Raw genomic sequence first — 17,601 nt, 5'->3', positions numbered from 1 at the left:
ATAAATTTGTAGATATGATTTTAGATGAATTTTAATAGTTTATATTACATAATGTTTATGGCAACAAATAAATTCTAATATAGAACACTGTGTTTCTTGTAAAGTTAATATAATTAATATTTAACATTATTATTGGTAAAATAAATATAATTGATACAACTGAATCTAATATATGATGAGGAATTTTAGACTTATCAGTTTTTCTCATAATTAAACCTGAGTATCACTATACCCTTATAGCATATGTAAATATATACATATATATATGAGAGGAGTCAAATATATGCAAAATCCATAACCTCCTGAATTATGCACAAATTATAGTTGCTACCTACATGAAGAATAAAGGGAACCCAGATTAAGAGCTAAAGGAAGCTTTAGATTTATATGTTATGCTCAAAGACTTTAATATTGTTTATACATATATTTTGGGAATTAAAGGAAAAAGAACATAGTAATGAGGAAACAAGTGAAAATTTTAGCATAGAAACAGCAAATGCTAAAATAATTCAATGGTTAGGTAAAATAACTTAAAAAAATTGATAGGCTTAACATCAGATTTGGGATGGCAGGAAAAAAATGGTCAGTAACCTAGAAGATAGATGAGAGAAATTATCCAATTAAATGAACAGAGAAAATAAATGATAGTAATATTAAATGACAGAGCCATAATCACCTCTAGGAAAAAACGGGGTGTTCTAACATGTGTGAAATCAAAATCATAAGAAGACAGCAGAGAGAAAGTAAGACAGCAAAGAAAGTCCTGGCTGAAGAATTCCCAAATGTGGTGAAAATTGTCAACCTACAGATTTGAGAACCTTCAAGCTGAATCAGTTATAAAAAAAACCACTTGTAGGTATATCACAGACAATCTACAAGAGAGAGAAAGAGAGTGAGAGAATGATTAAGGGAATGAATGAATCTTGAAAGCATCCATTAAAAAATATGAAGACATATTATATCTTTACATAGAGAAATAAAAAAAAATATGAATGGCAGCTGACTTTTCATTAGTATCAGTAAAGGTCAGAGGAGACCATGACAATATCTTTCAAGCATAAAGTAAAAGATGTCATAAGAAAATTTTACACTTGTTGAAGTCTCAAAATTTAAATCAAAATATTTTGAAATAAATGAAACTACAGTGACTCACCACTAGCGAACTGTGCTTCAAGATATGCTAAAGGAGATTCTTTAATCTGAAGGGAAATGACACAAAAAGTAAATTCAAATGTGCAAAAGAATAAACAAAAAATAAACACTAGAAAAACTGTGACTAAATGTCACTCTTTTTTAAAACAGAACTGTTAAAAGCAAAATTGTAGCATTGTGTCAGGTCATTGCATCATGATGTTAACATGTGACAGTACTACCACAAAGGCTGCATACTATTGTGGTTCAGACGGTTAAGCGTCCGTCTGCAATGCGGGAGACCTGGGTTCGATCCCTGGGTCGGGAAGATCCCCTGAAGAAGGAAATGGCAATCCACTTCAGTATTATTGCCTGGAAAATCTCATAGACAGAGGAGCCTGGTAGGCTACATTCCATGGGATCGCAAAGAGTCGGACACGACTGAGCGACTTCACTTTCACTTTCAAGGTTGTTATTATTTATGTAAAGTAATGCACATTAACTCCAAATAGACTGCTCACTTAAAGATGCATATTGTTATCACTAGAGCAATCCACTAAAAAGTAATTCAAAAGTGTATAGTTAAAAACCTATAGAGAAAATAAAATGGAAAACTGTTGTTTGTTTTTTTTTTATGAAAAAGACAGTAGGCAAAGAATAGAAATGGAAAAGCAGATGGACCAAGTAGAAAATAAAGTGAAAGTGAAGTCAAGTCGCTCAGTCGTGTCCGACTCTTTGCGACCCCATGGACTGTAGCCTACCAGGCTCCTCCCTCCATAGGATTCTCCAGGCAAGAGTACTGGAGTGGGGTGCCATTTCCTTCTCTAGGGGATCTTCCCGACCCAGGGATTGAACCTGGGTCTCCCGCATTCCAGGCAGATGCTTTAACCTCTGCGCCACCAGGGAAGCCCAAAAGTGATGTAAATATATAGACTAAATACACCAATCAAAGGATGAGATTATCAGGCAGGATTTTTAAAACATACAGCTGATCTCTAGAAGACACACATTTTAGATATAAAATGATGTGTGTGTGTTCAGTCGCTCAGTGACTGACTCTTTGCGACGCCATGGACTGTAGCCCCAGTCTCCTCCGTCCATGGGATTTCCCAGGCAAGAATACTGGAGTGGGTTGCCATTTCCTCCTCCAGGGGATCTTCCCCATGCAAAGATTAAACCCGTGTCTCTTGCGTCGGCTACATTGGCAGGTGGATGCATTACCACTAGTACCAAATATAGGTAAAAAAACAGAAGATTGAATAAACATATGCAGTGCAAACCTTAAGTGTGTGAAAGTTGGTGTGGCTATACTCACGTCATAAAGGTGATTTCAAGGCAAGAATATTATCAGACATCAAGACAGACAGCCCACAGTGATTAAAAAACCAATGTGTTTCATTTAATAACATTGCTTTTTAAGAAATAAAGCAAAAAATTTAATAATTGCAAGAACAAAAAGACAAATTGACATCCGTAGTCATCGATCGTAATGCCTTTTTTAGCAATTGACAGAGAAAATAGAAAAAAATCAATAAAGCTACAAAAGATGAAAAAAAAATGTTATCCACCAATTTGATCTAAGAGACATAAATAGAACACTATCCCAAACAACAACAGAGTATACTTTCTTTTTGAGTGTAAGTAGAATATTTACAAAGATGCATAATATCTGGTACCATACTATAAGACAATGAATTTCAAAACTGAAAATATTGCAAAGTATATTCTCTGGCCACAAACTGTCAAAATGTTTTAAATCAAACACTCTGCATAACAGTAGCTCCAAAAAAGTCTCAAGGGATACTAGATTATTTTTATCTGAATAGCAACAAAATATGACACATCAAAATTAGTAAAAATTTGTAAAAAAAAAAAAAAACAGTTAAAGGGATATTTATAACTTTTTCTATGAGAAAAGATAAAATGATTAAAAATAATCTCTTGACCTTCAGAAGTTAGATGAACAAATTTAAAACAAAATAAAAAGTAATAATAATAAAGAATAGAATCAATGACGCTGAAAACAGAAAACAGTAAAGAACACTGATAAAGTCAAAAGTTGTTTCTTTGATAAGGATAATAAAATTAGCAATCCTCTAAAAAGACAAATTTAGGACAAAAATAAGAGAAAGGACAAATTACCAATTTCAGAAACAAAAAATTTAAGTGCAGATCCTACAGTCTTTAAAAGAATAGAAAGAAAGGATAGAGAGAAATATTATGTAACTATTATGCCAGTAAATTTAGCATGTAAGATAAAATTGATGAATATTTGAAAAACTTGATTTACATGAAACTGGGCTAATATAGTTGCTCAACAGGGAAATTCAGATTAAATGCATTGTGTTAACTGGGAGAAAAACTTGATTTACTGGAACTGAAGGAATAACAAATCTGAATACATATATAATGAAATATTTTTTTAAAATCTCTTGACAAGTAAAATATAAGAGCCAAATAGTTTAAGTTCTAAAAAATAAAAAAAAATTTATCACATAGATGCAAAAAAAAAGCACAAGATTCAATCCAATTGATGATAAAATTCATAATAGCCTAGGATTTAAAGGACATTTCTTATTCTAGTAAGGATGTTAAAAATCCTACGAATGACATCAAAATAAATGGTGAATTATTGAGTGCTTCCCCTTGAGACTGGGAACAGGATATGTGCTTATTCTAACTCTAGCTGTTTAGTTTAGCATGATATTAGATGTCTTATCTGGTTAATAGGAAAAGAAACAGAAGGCATAAATACTGGGAAAAAGAGAAGTAAAACTATCCCTTTCACAGATATAATTTTTTACAAAAAAAAAGTCCCATGAAATCTACAAATTACTATTACTATGAAATAATATTAGTCTCAGCATACAGGTTAATATACAAGAATTAATTGTTTCTATCTATCCAAATCAAAGAATGAGGTCAGGAGGAGAAGGGGACGACAGAGCATGAGATGGGGTCACTAGAGTCGGACACAACTGAGCTACTTCACTTTCACTTTTCACTTTTCACTTTCATGCATTGGAGAAGGAAATGGCAACCCACTCCAGTGTTCTTGCCTGGAAAATCCCAGGGATGGGGGAGCCTGGTGGGCTGCAGTCTCTGGGGTTGCACAGAATCAGACACGACTGAAGTGACTTAGCAGCAGTAGCAGCAGCATAGTGTTAAATGTAGACACATCCTATGATTTAGTAATTTCTTTCTAGATATTTGAGAAGAAAATGGCAACCCATTCCAGTATTCTTGTCTGGAAAATCCCATGGACAGAGGAGCCTGGTAGGCTTTAGTCCATTGGGTTGTGAAGATTCAGACATGAATGAGCGACTTCACTTTCACTTTCTTCTAGATATTTACCCAGAAATATAAAAACATATGTCCACAAAAAGATTTTACAGGAATATTTGTAACACCTTTATTTGTAACTCAGAACTGAAAACACCACAAACTTCACTTGATAGACAAATGAAAAAACAATTTGAGATATATTCACTAGTTGGAATGTAATCAGCAATAAATCATAAATGTAAGATCTGAGAAACTAAAGAAGACAAATATAAAAGAATATATAGGATGGCCCACTTTTATAGATACAAAGACAGACAAACTGATCTATGGTGATAGAAATTAGAGCAACAGTTACCTGGAAGAAATGTGATTTGACTAGAAGTATGTATAGGAGGAGAAGGAAACGGCAACCCACTCCAGTATTCATGCCTGGAAAATCCCATGGACTCAGGAGTCTGGTGGGCTACAATCCACGGGGTCGCAAAGAGTCGGACACGACTGAGTGGCTTCTGTGTGTGTGCGTATGTATAGGAGATGCTTCCAAGGTGGCTCAGTCTACCTGCAGTGTAGAAGACACAAAAGACGTGGGTTCAATTCCTGAGTCGGGAAGATCCCCTGGAAGAGAGCACGGCAACCCACTCCACTATTCTTGCATGGAGAATCCCATGGACAAGAGGAGCCTGGTGGGCTACAGTCCATAGCATTGGACAGAGTTAGACATGACTGAAGTGACTGAGTACTCATGCATAGGTATAGAAGAGCTTTGAAGGGTGTTAGAGATCTATATTTCTAATGATATGGTGGTTTTATAGGTATGTACATTTTTTTCAAAACACATCTGGTTGTATAATTGTGGTCTGTGCATTTAAATGTATATGTTTCATCCCCTACCCTCAAAAGTGTGAGGCTTGTAGACTCAGATATTCTGAATCTGAATCCAAGTTCTCCTCTAACTAACTATGAGCCTTTAGACAAGTTACACAAAGAATTGCAGTTGCATAAGTATTGAGGGGTAATAGTAATCCCCACCTCACAGAGTCATGAAAACCCATGGGGGTAATATATGGTGAACATTTACCAGGGAGTTAAATGCTGTCTACAAGGGCTTCACTTGTAGCTCAGTTGGTAAAGAATCTGCCTGCAGTGCAGGAGACCTGGGTTCAATCACTGGGTCGGGAAGATCCCCTGGAGAAGGAAATGGAAACCCACTCCAGTATCCTTACCTGAAAAATCCCATGGACAGAGGAGCCTGGTGGACTGCAGTCCATGGGGTTGCAAACAGTTAGGCACAACTGAGCAACTAACACTAAATGCCATCTCATTTCACAGTTGTACACATATCACATGCAAGCAAGGTAGTGCTCAAAATCCTTCAAGGTAAGCTTCAACAGTGTGTGAACCAAGAACTTCCAGGTGTGCAAGCTGGGTTTAGACAAGGCAGAGGAACCAGAGGTCAAATTGCGAACATCTGTTGGATCATCGAAAAGCAAGAGAATTTCATAAAACCATCTACCTCTGCTATATTGACTATACTAAAGCTTTCAGCTGTGTGAATCACTACAAACTGTAGAAAATTCTTAAGAGATGGGAATACCAGAGCACCTTACCTACCTCCTGAGAAACCGGTATGCAGGCCAAGAAGCAACCGTTAGAACCTGACATGGAACAACAGACTGGTTCCAAATTGGGAAAGGAGTGCATCAAGGCTGTGTATTGTCATCCTGCTTAGTTAACTTCTATGCAGAGTATATCATGAGAAATGCTGGGCTGGATGAAGCACAGGCTGGAATCAAGATTGCCGGGAAAAATATCCATAACCTCAGATATGCAGATGACACCACCCTTATGGCAGAAAGTGAAGAGGAACTATAAAGAGCCTCTTGATAAAAGTGAAAAAGGAGAGTGAAAAAGCTGACTTAAAACTCAACATTTAAAAAATAAAAACCATGCCATCTGGTCCCATCATTTTGTGGCAAATAAATGAGGAAACAGTGGAGACTGTGACAGACTTTATTTTCTTGGGCTCCAAAATCACTGCAGATGGTGACTTCAGCCATGAAATTAAAAGCCACTTGCTCCTTGGAAGAAAAACTATGATAAACCTAGACAGCATATTAAAAAGCAGAGACATTACTTTGCTGACAAAGGTCTGTCTAGTCAAAGCTTGTTTTTTCCAGTAGTCACATATGGATGTGCGAGTTGGAACGTAAAGAAGGCTGAGCGCCAAAGAATTGATGCTTTTGAACTGTGGTGTTGCAGAAGACTCCTGAGAGTCCCTTGGACTGCAAGGAGATCCAATAGTCTATCCTGAAGGAAATCAGTCCTGAGTATTCATTGGAAGGACTGACGCTAAAGCTGAAGCTCCAGTGCTTTGGCCACTGATGCGAAGAGCTGACTCATTTAAAAAGACCCTGATCCTGGGAAAGATTGAGGGCAGGAGGAGAAGGCGCCGACAGAGGGTGAGATGGTTGGATGGCATCAGTGATTCAGTGGGCATGAGTTTTTGCAACTCTGGGAGATGGTGAACAACAGGTAAATTTGATGTGGTGCGGTCCATGGGGTTGCAAAATCGGACACTACTGAGCAACTGACCAACAACAAAAATGCCACCTTAATTAAAAATATATGTCATACTATAAAAAGTGAATGTGGTTTTTAAAAATTATTATTGTAAACAACCAATAATGAAGTCAGATATTAGTGATGAATCAACCATGTTATTTAAATAATTCTCTGTCTTATACACCTTGAGTATTTGAGGAAAACACATTGTCTTATTAAGAAGATACATTAAGCTCATTTTAATTTATTCAGTATTATATAGTATTCTTTAACATAGCTTATTTTCCATCTTTTTTGTAAGACAGTCTTCTTATATAAGTGTAGGCATATATTTTGCATTTTTTAATTCACCAGGTTAGACTCTATAACATTTTTTATGTTTAACAGCCTTTGTAAATGAATAGTGAACTACAAAAATAACAATGTCTTAATTAAGTAAGCTTCATTTATAAAACATTTTTAATTTAGATTGCATATAGAATATAGCAAAATTTTAAGATTTGTAGTAGATTAGTAAAAGCAGGGTATTTACAAGATTTAATATTGCTACCAGTTGTTATGTCATCTGGAGTTCTCACCATTAAATATGAAATATTTGTGATGCATTAAATCAATTAATGCCTTTACCAAATTTTTTTATAATGTTAATTTAATAAATCTTTATTTAGTGTTTACACTGTTCCCACTAAGACACTGTGATATCAGCTGAAATATCATTGGGAAAAAATGAGCTAGTAGACTTAGACTATCTGGGGCAGTTCCTAGTAAATAGGCCAGAGGTAATTGTTTTATGAGGCCAAATTCAGATGACAGATAGTTTTTCAGTCAGCACTGTGTTTTAAAAATTTTGTTTACTACCACTTAAAATTTTCCATATGAAAATTCAGATTTCTGGTCTCATTCACATATTTAAAATTGACAACTCTGGGTTGGAATTGCTCATTTCCAACAATTAACTGGAACTGAATAGCAGCTTCTCCCTTTAGAGCAGGCATACCTCAGGTTTTCCACAGACACCACCCAGCCAACCTCATTCAAGTTACCTTCCAGGTTTAACAAACCCTCTTCACTAGGAAAAAAAATAAGTAGCAAAGCTACGAGAAAAACTGCAGTTGGCACTGTGCTTTCATTTACTAGGCACTAAATATTTGAGGAAAGGAAAAAAACAAACTAGTAGGGGAAATGCTATGATAAAAGAGATGAGAATCTAGATAGGACTCTTGCTTCGAACTTCAACAGCTATTCATTTAATATCCAAAACACTTCTCTTTTATGTCATGCATGGTTAGGCTTTGAATGATTATGTTAGCATAGATTGCTTTTGCTCATTTACTACACTTCTGCGCCTAGACATTGCCCTTTTGAAATATGTCATGTTAATGTTTTTCTTGATTCAAAAAATGTTCTAACAGATTATTATTAAACTGCAAATCTTCTTTGTTTGGTTTGTACAAAGGCTGAAGAGATAACATTAACAATCGGCCAAGCATTTGACCTGGCATACAGGAAATTTCTAGAATCTGGAGGAAAAGATGTTGAAACAAGAAAACAGATTGCAGGGTTACAGAAAAGAGTGAGTAAACTAAGCTTGTCATTTTGCATTTATATGATGTAAGTACAGGGAAACTTGCATACCATCAAACAAATTTAGAAGCCCTGCCATTCAATTTCCCCCACACCGATTGGAACTGCTTTCACTGTGTTCCTATAATTTTTCGTTCCTGATCCCCTGCACAGTTTTTAACCATTTTATATTGAATTCCCACAAGAACTTAGTGTTCTCATGTGACTTTGTTTCACTTCCTGATGCTTCTCATGGGGATCAGAGCAGCAGAAGCAGCAGATGCTGGGTAAGTGGTTTCCCATGCAGATCAGATTCCTTTATAATTAAATTACACCCTTTCTCCACTCTCTTCAAAGTCATCATAAGCAAGTTTCACTGTCTTGCGGTTATACTCCACGATTATGGGTACAGCTTGCATAGCGCTACAGGAAAACACAGAGGTATTAGGAACATGAAATTTGCACACACGTAAAAACATATTTTAAATTTAATAGTATGTCTTTCCAGTGACCTTGAATTCTATGATATAGCTCAAGCTTTATAAAATAAATTTCACCCAATGCACAAAAAAATACATTAAAAGTTTAAATAATGTGAAATCCTATTCATTAATGTAGCCAATTTAACAGCCAATATTTTCCAAGAATAAATGTCTGAAGATTGTTCAATAATCATTTACTTTTTAGATTCAAGACTTAGAAACAGAAAATATGGAACTTAAAAACAAAGTACAAGATTTGGAAAACCAGTTAAGAATAACCCACGTATCAACACCTCCAGTAAGTATATAGAATACATGCATGGTTTTCCTTAAAGAAACATGATTTCATGATGATAAATCATGTCTGGATCATCAGCTCTGCAGTAGTTCAAATATTAATAATATTCTGAGATCAGTCATTTTAAACTAAACCTAGATAGAGATAAAAGGTGCTAAATAAGATTAATTTAAAAGTTAAAATTACCTAGGTAGCTCAGATTAGAGTTGTTTTTCCATGCTGCTCTTTTCTCTAGAATAATTCAGCCCTCTATTTGATTTTTTCCTCTTTCTTTCATTCCAATTGATTACTATTTCCTGAAGTTAGATTTAATGACCCAAGCCAATCTACCCTTGGAGTTCTAAACTTCATTATAGAAGCTGGACTCTTAACAAGATCGAATTGGTTTCTCATATTATATAGCAAGGGCTCCTACTGTGAGTGACACAGTTATATTTCACACACAAAAACCAGTGATAGTCTATGCAGATAACACTCCGTACATTTATAGTTAAATTATTTATTTTTGGTTTAGCATACATTTGAAATCATTTTCTCATCTTAATGTATGATGCCATTATTTTCTGATTTGGTTAAAGGAATTTTTTGGAGGGAGATAGATAGAATTTAAAACAGTTGATACTTTCTGTAGGCAAAATATACTTGGGAATCTTATTTTCTTTTAGAGTTATCTGTATTGATATTCTCCATTAAAGTGTATATTATATTTTGCATTTAGAAATTTTCATACATATAACTTTTGATATGATACTATGAATTGAAACTCAACTATGGCATTTACAAACCGCTGGAAAGAATTTTCTGCTGCAGATTTTCATTTGCAAGTCAATTTCAGTTGTCCTTAGGCAAACTCTTTATATATATATATATATAAATATATATATATATATATATACACACACACATGATTAATGCTATCTAGAATTGCTACTAGAATATTTCACTTAAAGGAAATCAACCATGAATATTCATTGGAAGAACTGATGCTGAAACTGAAGCTCTAATACTTTGGCCACCCTGATGTGGAGAGTCAATTCATTGGTAAAGACCCTGCTGTTGGGAAAGATTGAAGGCAGGAGGAGAAGGGGGGTTACAGAGGATGAGATGGTTAGATAGCATCACTGACTCAATGGACATGAATTTGAGCAAACTCCAGGAGATGGGGAAAGACAGAGAAGCCTAGCGTGCTGTTGTTCATGGGGTCACAAAGAGTCAGACATGACTCGGTGACTAAACAACAACACTAGAGTCTATTTCACCAGTTCATTACCATGAAGAATGCCTCTGTAAGAAGTTTTAAATTTGGTGTCCCCTGGAAATGGATCCAAAAACTTCTGTTTTTTTCTAAACTGACACTTTTCCATCTTCCACACTGAAAGAGTTGTGTCCATCGCTTGGCATATACTTTGTAACCGTGGGGTTGATATAGCCAAGGTGAGAGCAACTTATTTAGAAAGTTGCTGTGTACCTCTGTAGTGCACAGCGAGGTGCAGAAGCATTCTCTTCAAGCTCTGACTTTGTCACAGTATAGCTCTATGGGTTTTTGTTGTTGTTTAGTCGCTCAGTCATGTCTGACCCCAGGGACTGCAGCATTCCAGGCTTCCCTGTCCTTCACTACCTCCCAGAGTGTGCTCAAGTTCATGTTCATTGAGTGTTTATCTTTACTACCATCATCATTTACTTCTCATCAAAATGATGATTTTGTTCTTGCCTTCCCCACCACGAGGCAGAACATCAGCTCTTCAACCTTTAGTCCCTTAATGGAGTAACCCTTGTTTGCGTCTCATTGAAAGTCTTATAAACCATCCTGTGAAAAAAGAGAAATAATTTTCTCTAAACCATTCTTTTGTACTTAATACACGTGTAGAAAATTTATTACCTTATTGATCATTTTGCCACTAGCTCAAATTATAATTTTACAGTCTACTTACATTCTTTTATTGTGGTAATATCTATGTCTATATTTTTTCTTTAACTTTTAAAAAATTACTTGTCTCATAACTTTTCAACTCCTAAAGTCTTATGTGATTTTTGAAATTGCTAATACACCTTCTTAAGATTAAAAAATAGAATTTGATTCTTTAAAAAAAAGTGACTCAACATTTTCAAATTGCTAAAGATACCTGATTTGAATATTCTGTTATAGGCATTTATTAACTTTTTAACATCTTTTTGAAGAGACTATGCACAAATATTTTTGCCTTTAATTTTCATTGTAGTTATGTAACTGAGAAATAAATTAATGTAAAACTCAGTCCATCTGTATGCCATCCCTGTTAAAATTATCTCCCTTTTTCTTATATTAAAAATAAAATAAATTAAATTAAATTACCTACCTCGTAGCTTAGTCGGTAAAGAACCTTCCTGCAATGCAGGAGACCAGGGTTCAATTCCTGAGTCAGGAAGATCCCCTGGAAAAGGAAATGGCAACCCACTCCAATATTTTTGCCTAGAGAATCCCATGGACTCCTGCCTGGGATTTCAAGAGTCGGAGACAACTTAGCAACTAAACCACAACCACAATTATTTAGTAATTATGAAATATTCCTATGCTCATAAATATCCACTCTTCTGAAGGTTTACTAATGATTCAAACTTTTGAAATTGAATTTGAAAAATAATGAAAATTCTAAATAATTAAAATATAAATGTAAAATATATGTATCTCTTTTCTAATAGCTTATAATGGGCCTATAGTACAGCAAATTTCCATAAAGTTGGCAATGTTTTACATATGTACTTTCTTATGAAGCTGCTAAGTCACTTCAGTCGTGTCCGACTCTGTGCGACCCCATAGACAGCAGCCCACCAGGCTCCCCAGTCCCTGGGATTCTCCAGGCAAGAACACTGGAGTGGGTTGCCATTTCCTTCTCCAACGCATGAAAGTGAAAAGTGAAAGGGAAGTCGCTCAGTCGTGTCTGACTCTTTGTGACCCCATGGACTGCAGCCTACCAGGCTCCTCCATCCATGGGATTTTCCAGGCAGGAAGTGTGAGCATTAATTTTACAGGACACACTGCTGGAACACCAGGTACCTCACAGAGTCTAGCAAAGTTCACATACAGAAAATCACCGTTGGACTTATAACTCCAGAAATGAGATTCTACACATTTTGTTTGTTTTTTTCTCAGAAGACTGAAGCTAGAATGCTCCAAAATTGCTAAAATTTTGGCAGTTTGTTTAAAAGATTAGCCAGCAATTAATATATTAATTGAAAAGCATAGAAGTAAATTATGAATCCCATTATGCATGCTGAAATTACAATATGGGGGGGGGTTGTTATATAGGATTAATTTGGCTTCAGATTCTCCATGAGTTTTCGGTGTGTAGTAATGAGAAGAACCCCTAACACAGATGACTCTTCACCCAAAAGAAACCTTGATTCTCCCAGGAGCCAAACTTTCCTAAATCACACAGAAGTAATAATTCTTTTGCTAACTCCAGTTCAAAAATGGTTCTCTATAAATAGTGTGATACTATAATTTGGCTTGTAAAAATAAATACTTAATGCAGCAGTTTTCTGAAATATCAGAATTTGCCAGTCAAACACAATATAGTCCACATCAAGCAACTGCTAGTCAAAGTAAAATAGAAGATTTATCTCTAATCTCAGCATTAATAATCTTTACGAGAGGAAGGAAAGAGAACAAAAGTAGGAACAGAATTTTGGAGTTTTGTGGTATTAAAAATAATGTATAAAATGAAAATAATGTGAATTACTGGTATGGATGCTATTCTTGTCACATCAGTGTATAATGAAGTAGCAGATAAAGTTAATTATGGGAAGAATCAGAAAAATAAACACTTTTGGTAAAATTTATAGATAACTAAAAGATAACAAGCCATCTACCCTAGTAAATGATACACAGTTAAAAAGCTGAATTTCTGTACCATCAATTCAGTTCAGTCACTCAGTCTTGACCCCATGGGCTGCTGCACACCAGGCATCCCTGTCCATTACCAACTCCCAGAGCTTGCTCAAACTCACGTGCATTGGGTTGGTGATGCTATCCAACCATCTCATCCTCTGTTGTCCCCTTGTATTCCTGCCGTCAGTCTTTCCCAGCATGAGGGTCTTTTCCAAGAGTCAGTTCTTTGCATCAGATGGCCAAAGTATTGGAGTTTCAATTTCAACATCAGTCCTTCCAATGAATATTCAGGACGGATTTCCTTTAGAATGGACTGGTTAGATCTCCTTGCTGTCCAAGGGACTCTTAAGAATCTTGTTTAATATCACAGTTCAAAAGCATAAATTCTTAGCTGCTCAGTTTTCCTTATAGTCCAACTCTCACATCCATACATGACTACTGGAAAAACCAAAGCTTTGACTAGACAGACTTTTATCTGCAAAATAATGTCTCTGCCTTTTAATATGCTCTCTCTAGGGTGGTCATAGGTTTTCTTCCAAGGAGCAAGCATCTTTTAATTTCATGGCTGCAGTCACCATCTGCAATGATTTTGGAGCCCCCCAAAATAAAGTCTGTCACTCTTTCCATTGTTTCCCCATCTATTTGCCATGGAGTGATGGGATGAGATGCCATGATCTTAGTTTTCTGAATGTTGAGTTTTAAGCCAACTTTTTCACTCTCCTCTTTCACTTTCATCAAGAGGCGCTTTAGTTCCTCTACACTTGCTGCCATAAGGGTGGTGTCTTCTGCATATCTGAGGTTACTGATATTTCTCCTGGAACTCTTGATTCCAGCTTGTGCTTCATCCAGCCAATAATTTCTCATGATATACTCTGCATATAAGGTAAATAAGCAGGGTGACAGTATACAGCCTTGATGTACTCCTTTTCCAATTTGGAACCAGTCTGTTGTTCCATGTCCAGTTCTAACTGTTGCTTCTTGACCAGCATACAGATTTCACAGGAGGCAGGTCAGGTGGTCTGGTATTCCCATCTCTTGAAGAATATTCCATAGTTTGTTGTGATCCACACAGTCAAAGGCTTTGGCATAGTCAATAAAGCAGAAGTAGATGTTCTTCTGGAATTCTCTTGCTCTTTCGATGATCCAACGGATGTTGGCCATTTGATCTCTGGTTCTCCGCCATTTCTAAATCCAACTTGGACATCTGGAAGTTCACAGTTCACATACTGTTGAAGCCTGCCTTGGAGAATATTGAGCATTACTTTACTAGCATGTGAGATGAGTGCTGTTGTGCGGTAGTTTGAGCATTCTTTGGCATTGCCTTTCTTTGGGATTGGAATGAAAACTGATCTTTTGGCCACTCCTGAGTTTTCCAAATTTGCTGGGATATTGAATGAAGCACTTTCACAGCATCATCTTTTAGGAGTTCAAATACTTCAACTGGAATTCGATCACCTACACTAGCTTTGTTCATAGTGATGCTTCCTAAGGCCCACTTGACTTTGCATTCCAGGATGTCTGGCTCTAGGTGAGTGATCACACCACCATGATTATCTGGGTCATGAAGATCTTTTTTTGTATAGTTCTTCTTTGTATTCTTGCCACCTCTTCTTAATATCTTCTGCTCCTATTAGGTCCATAGCATTTCTGTCCTTTATTGTGCCCATCTTTGCATGAAATCTTCCCTTGGTATTTCTAATTTTCTTGAAGATATCTCTAGTCTTTCCCATTCTGTTGTTTTCCTCTATTTCTTTGCATTAATCGCTGAGGAAGGCTTTCTTATCTCTCCTTGCTATTCTTTGGAACTCTGCATTCAGATTCTTATATCTTTCCTTTTCTCCTTTGCCTTTCACTTCTCTTCTTTTCTCAGCTATTTGTAAGACCTCCTCAGACAACCATTTTGCCTTTTTGCATTTCTTTTTCTTAGGGATGGTCTTGATCCCTGCCTCTTGTACAATGTCATGAACCTCTGTCCATAGTTCTTCAGGCACTCTGTCTATCACATCTAATCCCTGAATCTATTTGTCACTTCTATCGTATAATCATAAGGGATTTAATTTAGTTTTACCTCAATGATTTTCCCTACTTTCTTCAATTTAAGTCTGACATTGGCAATAAGGAGTTCATGATTTGAGCCACAGTCAGCTCCCAGTCCTGTTTTTGCTGAATGTATACAGCTTCTCCATCTTTGGCTGCAAAGAATATAATCAATCTGATCTCAGTGTTGACCATCTGGTGATGTCCATGTGCAGCCAATGCTCCAGCGCCATGCAGCTTTCTGTAATATAGAATAATAGTTTAGAGGATCAGATTTTCTATTAGGAAATTTCAGTCTTATAGATGGTAATCCTTCTTTGCTGTTTTTATTCAGTCACTCACTCATATCCAACTCTTTTTGACCCCATGAACTGAAGCATGCCAGGCTTCCCTGTTCTTCACTATCTCCCAGCATTTGCTCAAACTCATGTACATTGAGTCAGTGAGGCCATCCAAATATCTCATCTTCTATTGACCCCTTTCTCCTCCTGCCTTCAATCTTTCCCAGCATCAGGGCTTTTCCAGTGACTTGGCTCTTTGCATCAGGTAACCAAAGTTCTGGAGCTTCAGCTTCAGCATCAGTACTTCCAATGAATTTCTTGTTGTTTTTCAGTCTCTCAGTCATGTCCAACTCTTTGTGACCCCATGGACTGCAGCACACCAGGCTTCGCTGTCCTTTACCATCTCCCAGAGCTTGCTCAAACTCATGTCATTTGGGTTGGTGATGCCATCAAACCATCTTGGTTGGGGATGTCCCCAGCTAAGGAGACATCCTCTGTTGTCTCCTTCTCCTCCTGCCTTTAATCTTGCCCAGCATCAAGATCTTTTCTAATGAGTCAGGTCTTCACATCAGGTGGCCAATAATTGAAGCTTCAGCTTTAGCATCAGTCTTTCCAATGAATATTCAGAGTTGATTTCCTCAAGAATTGACTGGTTTGATCTCCTAGGAGTCCAAGGGACTCTCAAGAGTCTTCTCCAACACCACAGTTCAAAAGCATCGATTCTTCAGTGCTCAGCTTCTTTATAGTCCAACTCTCACATCCATGACTATTGGAGAAACCATAGCTTTGACTAGACAGACCTTTGTAAGCAAAGTAGTGTCTCTGCTTTTTTAATGTGCTATCTAAGTTTGTCATAGCCTTTCTTCCAAGGAGCAAATGTCTTTTAATTTCCTGGCTGCACTCACTGTCCACTGCTCCAGTGATTTTGGAGCCCAAGAAAATAAAGGCTGTCACAGTTTCCATTGTTTCCCCATTTATTTGGCATGAAGTGATGGGACTGGATGCCATGTCTTAGCCTTCTGAATGTTGAGTTTTAAGAGAGCTTTTTCACTCTCCTTTTTCACTTTCATGAAGAGGCTCTTTAGTTCCTCATTATTCTATATCAAGTCATAGATTAAAAATGTGAGGCCTTGTTGAGTAGAATGTTCCACATGGAGAATCTTTGTACTCTAAGGAGTCACTGTGTAGATGAGAACATTTCCTTCTCCAGGAATCTTACTGATTGAGAGATCAAACTCATATCTCCTGCGTTTGCAGGAGGATTCTTTACCACTGAGTCACCTGGGAAGCCCCATGATACAGTAATTGATTTAAAAGTGCTCTTTTTCTGTCATTATTTGGACTATTGTTTATTGTAGTTAATATACCCAGTATAAAATTTAGTGTTGAGATTTTAGTTCTAGCTTCTCTGGTGGCTCAGATAGTCAAGAATCTGCCAGCAATACAGGATACCTAGATTCAATCCCTGGGTGGAGAAGGTCCCCTAGAGAAGGAAATGACTATCTACTCCAGTATTCTTTGGAGAATTCCAAGGACAGAGGAGCCTGGTGGGCTACAATAGGGCTGCAAAGAGTCAGATATGACTGAAACTAACACTTTCACTTTCACATAGTTCTAGCTAAGGAAACCAAAATAAGAGACTTTTTTGTGCTCAGTATTATTGTATTATATAATAATATATAATGATTAAATAATTATTATATTAAAGCACATTTCTAACCACAAAACTGTGTACCATTATATATCCCAAACTCTTTCACTTGAAACCAATTCCTCATACTAAATGAAAGCCTACTCCTATTTTTCATCTTTTCTTATGTAAATTGGCATGTTGTCTTTAAACTTGTCCTTAACAACCAGAATGCTTATAAGTCTCCTAAACACCACTTGGATGATTCAATTTTGGGTTCCTTTGCTGGCAAATGGAATATCCTTTGATAGTACCCATATTACATACCTCTGTATCATATTGAAATTGTGGAAATCTTTTCATTGGTTTTAGAAACTGGGTCTTTATTTTATACAGTAATTTAGATACACTGAGAAATTTCCGTTGCTTGACTGTGCTGTTTGCTGTGTTCTGGTGGTTTGGCA

General features: G+C 36.5%; 1 protein-coding gene across 7 annotated transcripts in view; it reads left to right on the top strand.

Annotated features, from left to right (window-relative positions):
• The window catches only part of GULP1 (GULP PTB domain containing engulfment adaptor 1), a 329,999-nt gene that overhangs the window by 287,078 nt on the left and 25,320 nt on the right, over positions 1 to 17,601 (top strand). For 5 of the 7 annotated variants that reach the window (XM_070802458.1, XM_070802452.1, XM_070802455.1 and 2 more), the window contains 3 exons: positions 8,435 to 8,551; positions 8,805 to 8,828; positions 9,229 to 9,321. In XM_070802458.1, coding sequence (XP_070658559.1) covers positions 8,435 to 8,551; positions 8,805 to 8,828; positions 9,229 to 9,321 — 234 coding nt within the window. The remainder of the gene's footprint in view (positions 1 to 8,434; positions 8,552 to 8,804; positions 8,829 to 9,228; positions 9,322 to 17,601) is intronic. The other 2 variants (XM_070802471.1, XM_070802483.1) reach the window with 1 other exon arrangement.

The sequence above is a fragment of the Bos indicus genome, chromosome 2 (assembly GCF_029378745.1).
Source record: "Bos indicus isolate NIAB-ARS_2022 breed Sahiwal x Tharparkar chromosome 2, NIAB-ARS_B.indTharparkar_mat_pri_1.0, whole genome shotgun sequence".
NCBI lineage: Eukaryota > Metazoa > Chordata > Mammalia > Artiodactyla > Bovidae > Bos > Bos indicus.
Note: the sequence above shows the minus strand (reverse complement) of the source record. Positions and strands in the feature narration are given on the sequence as shown.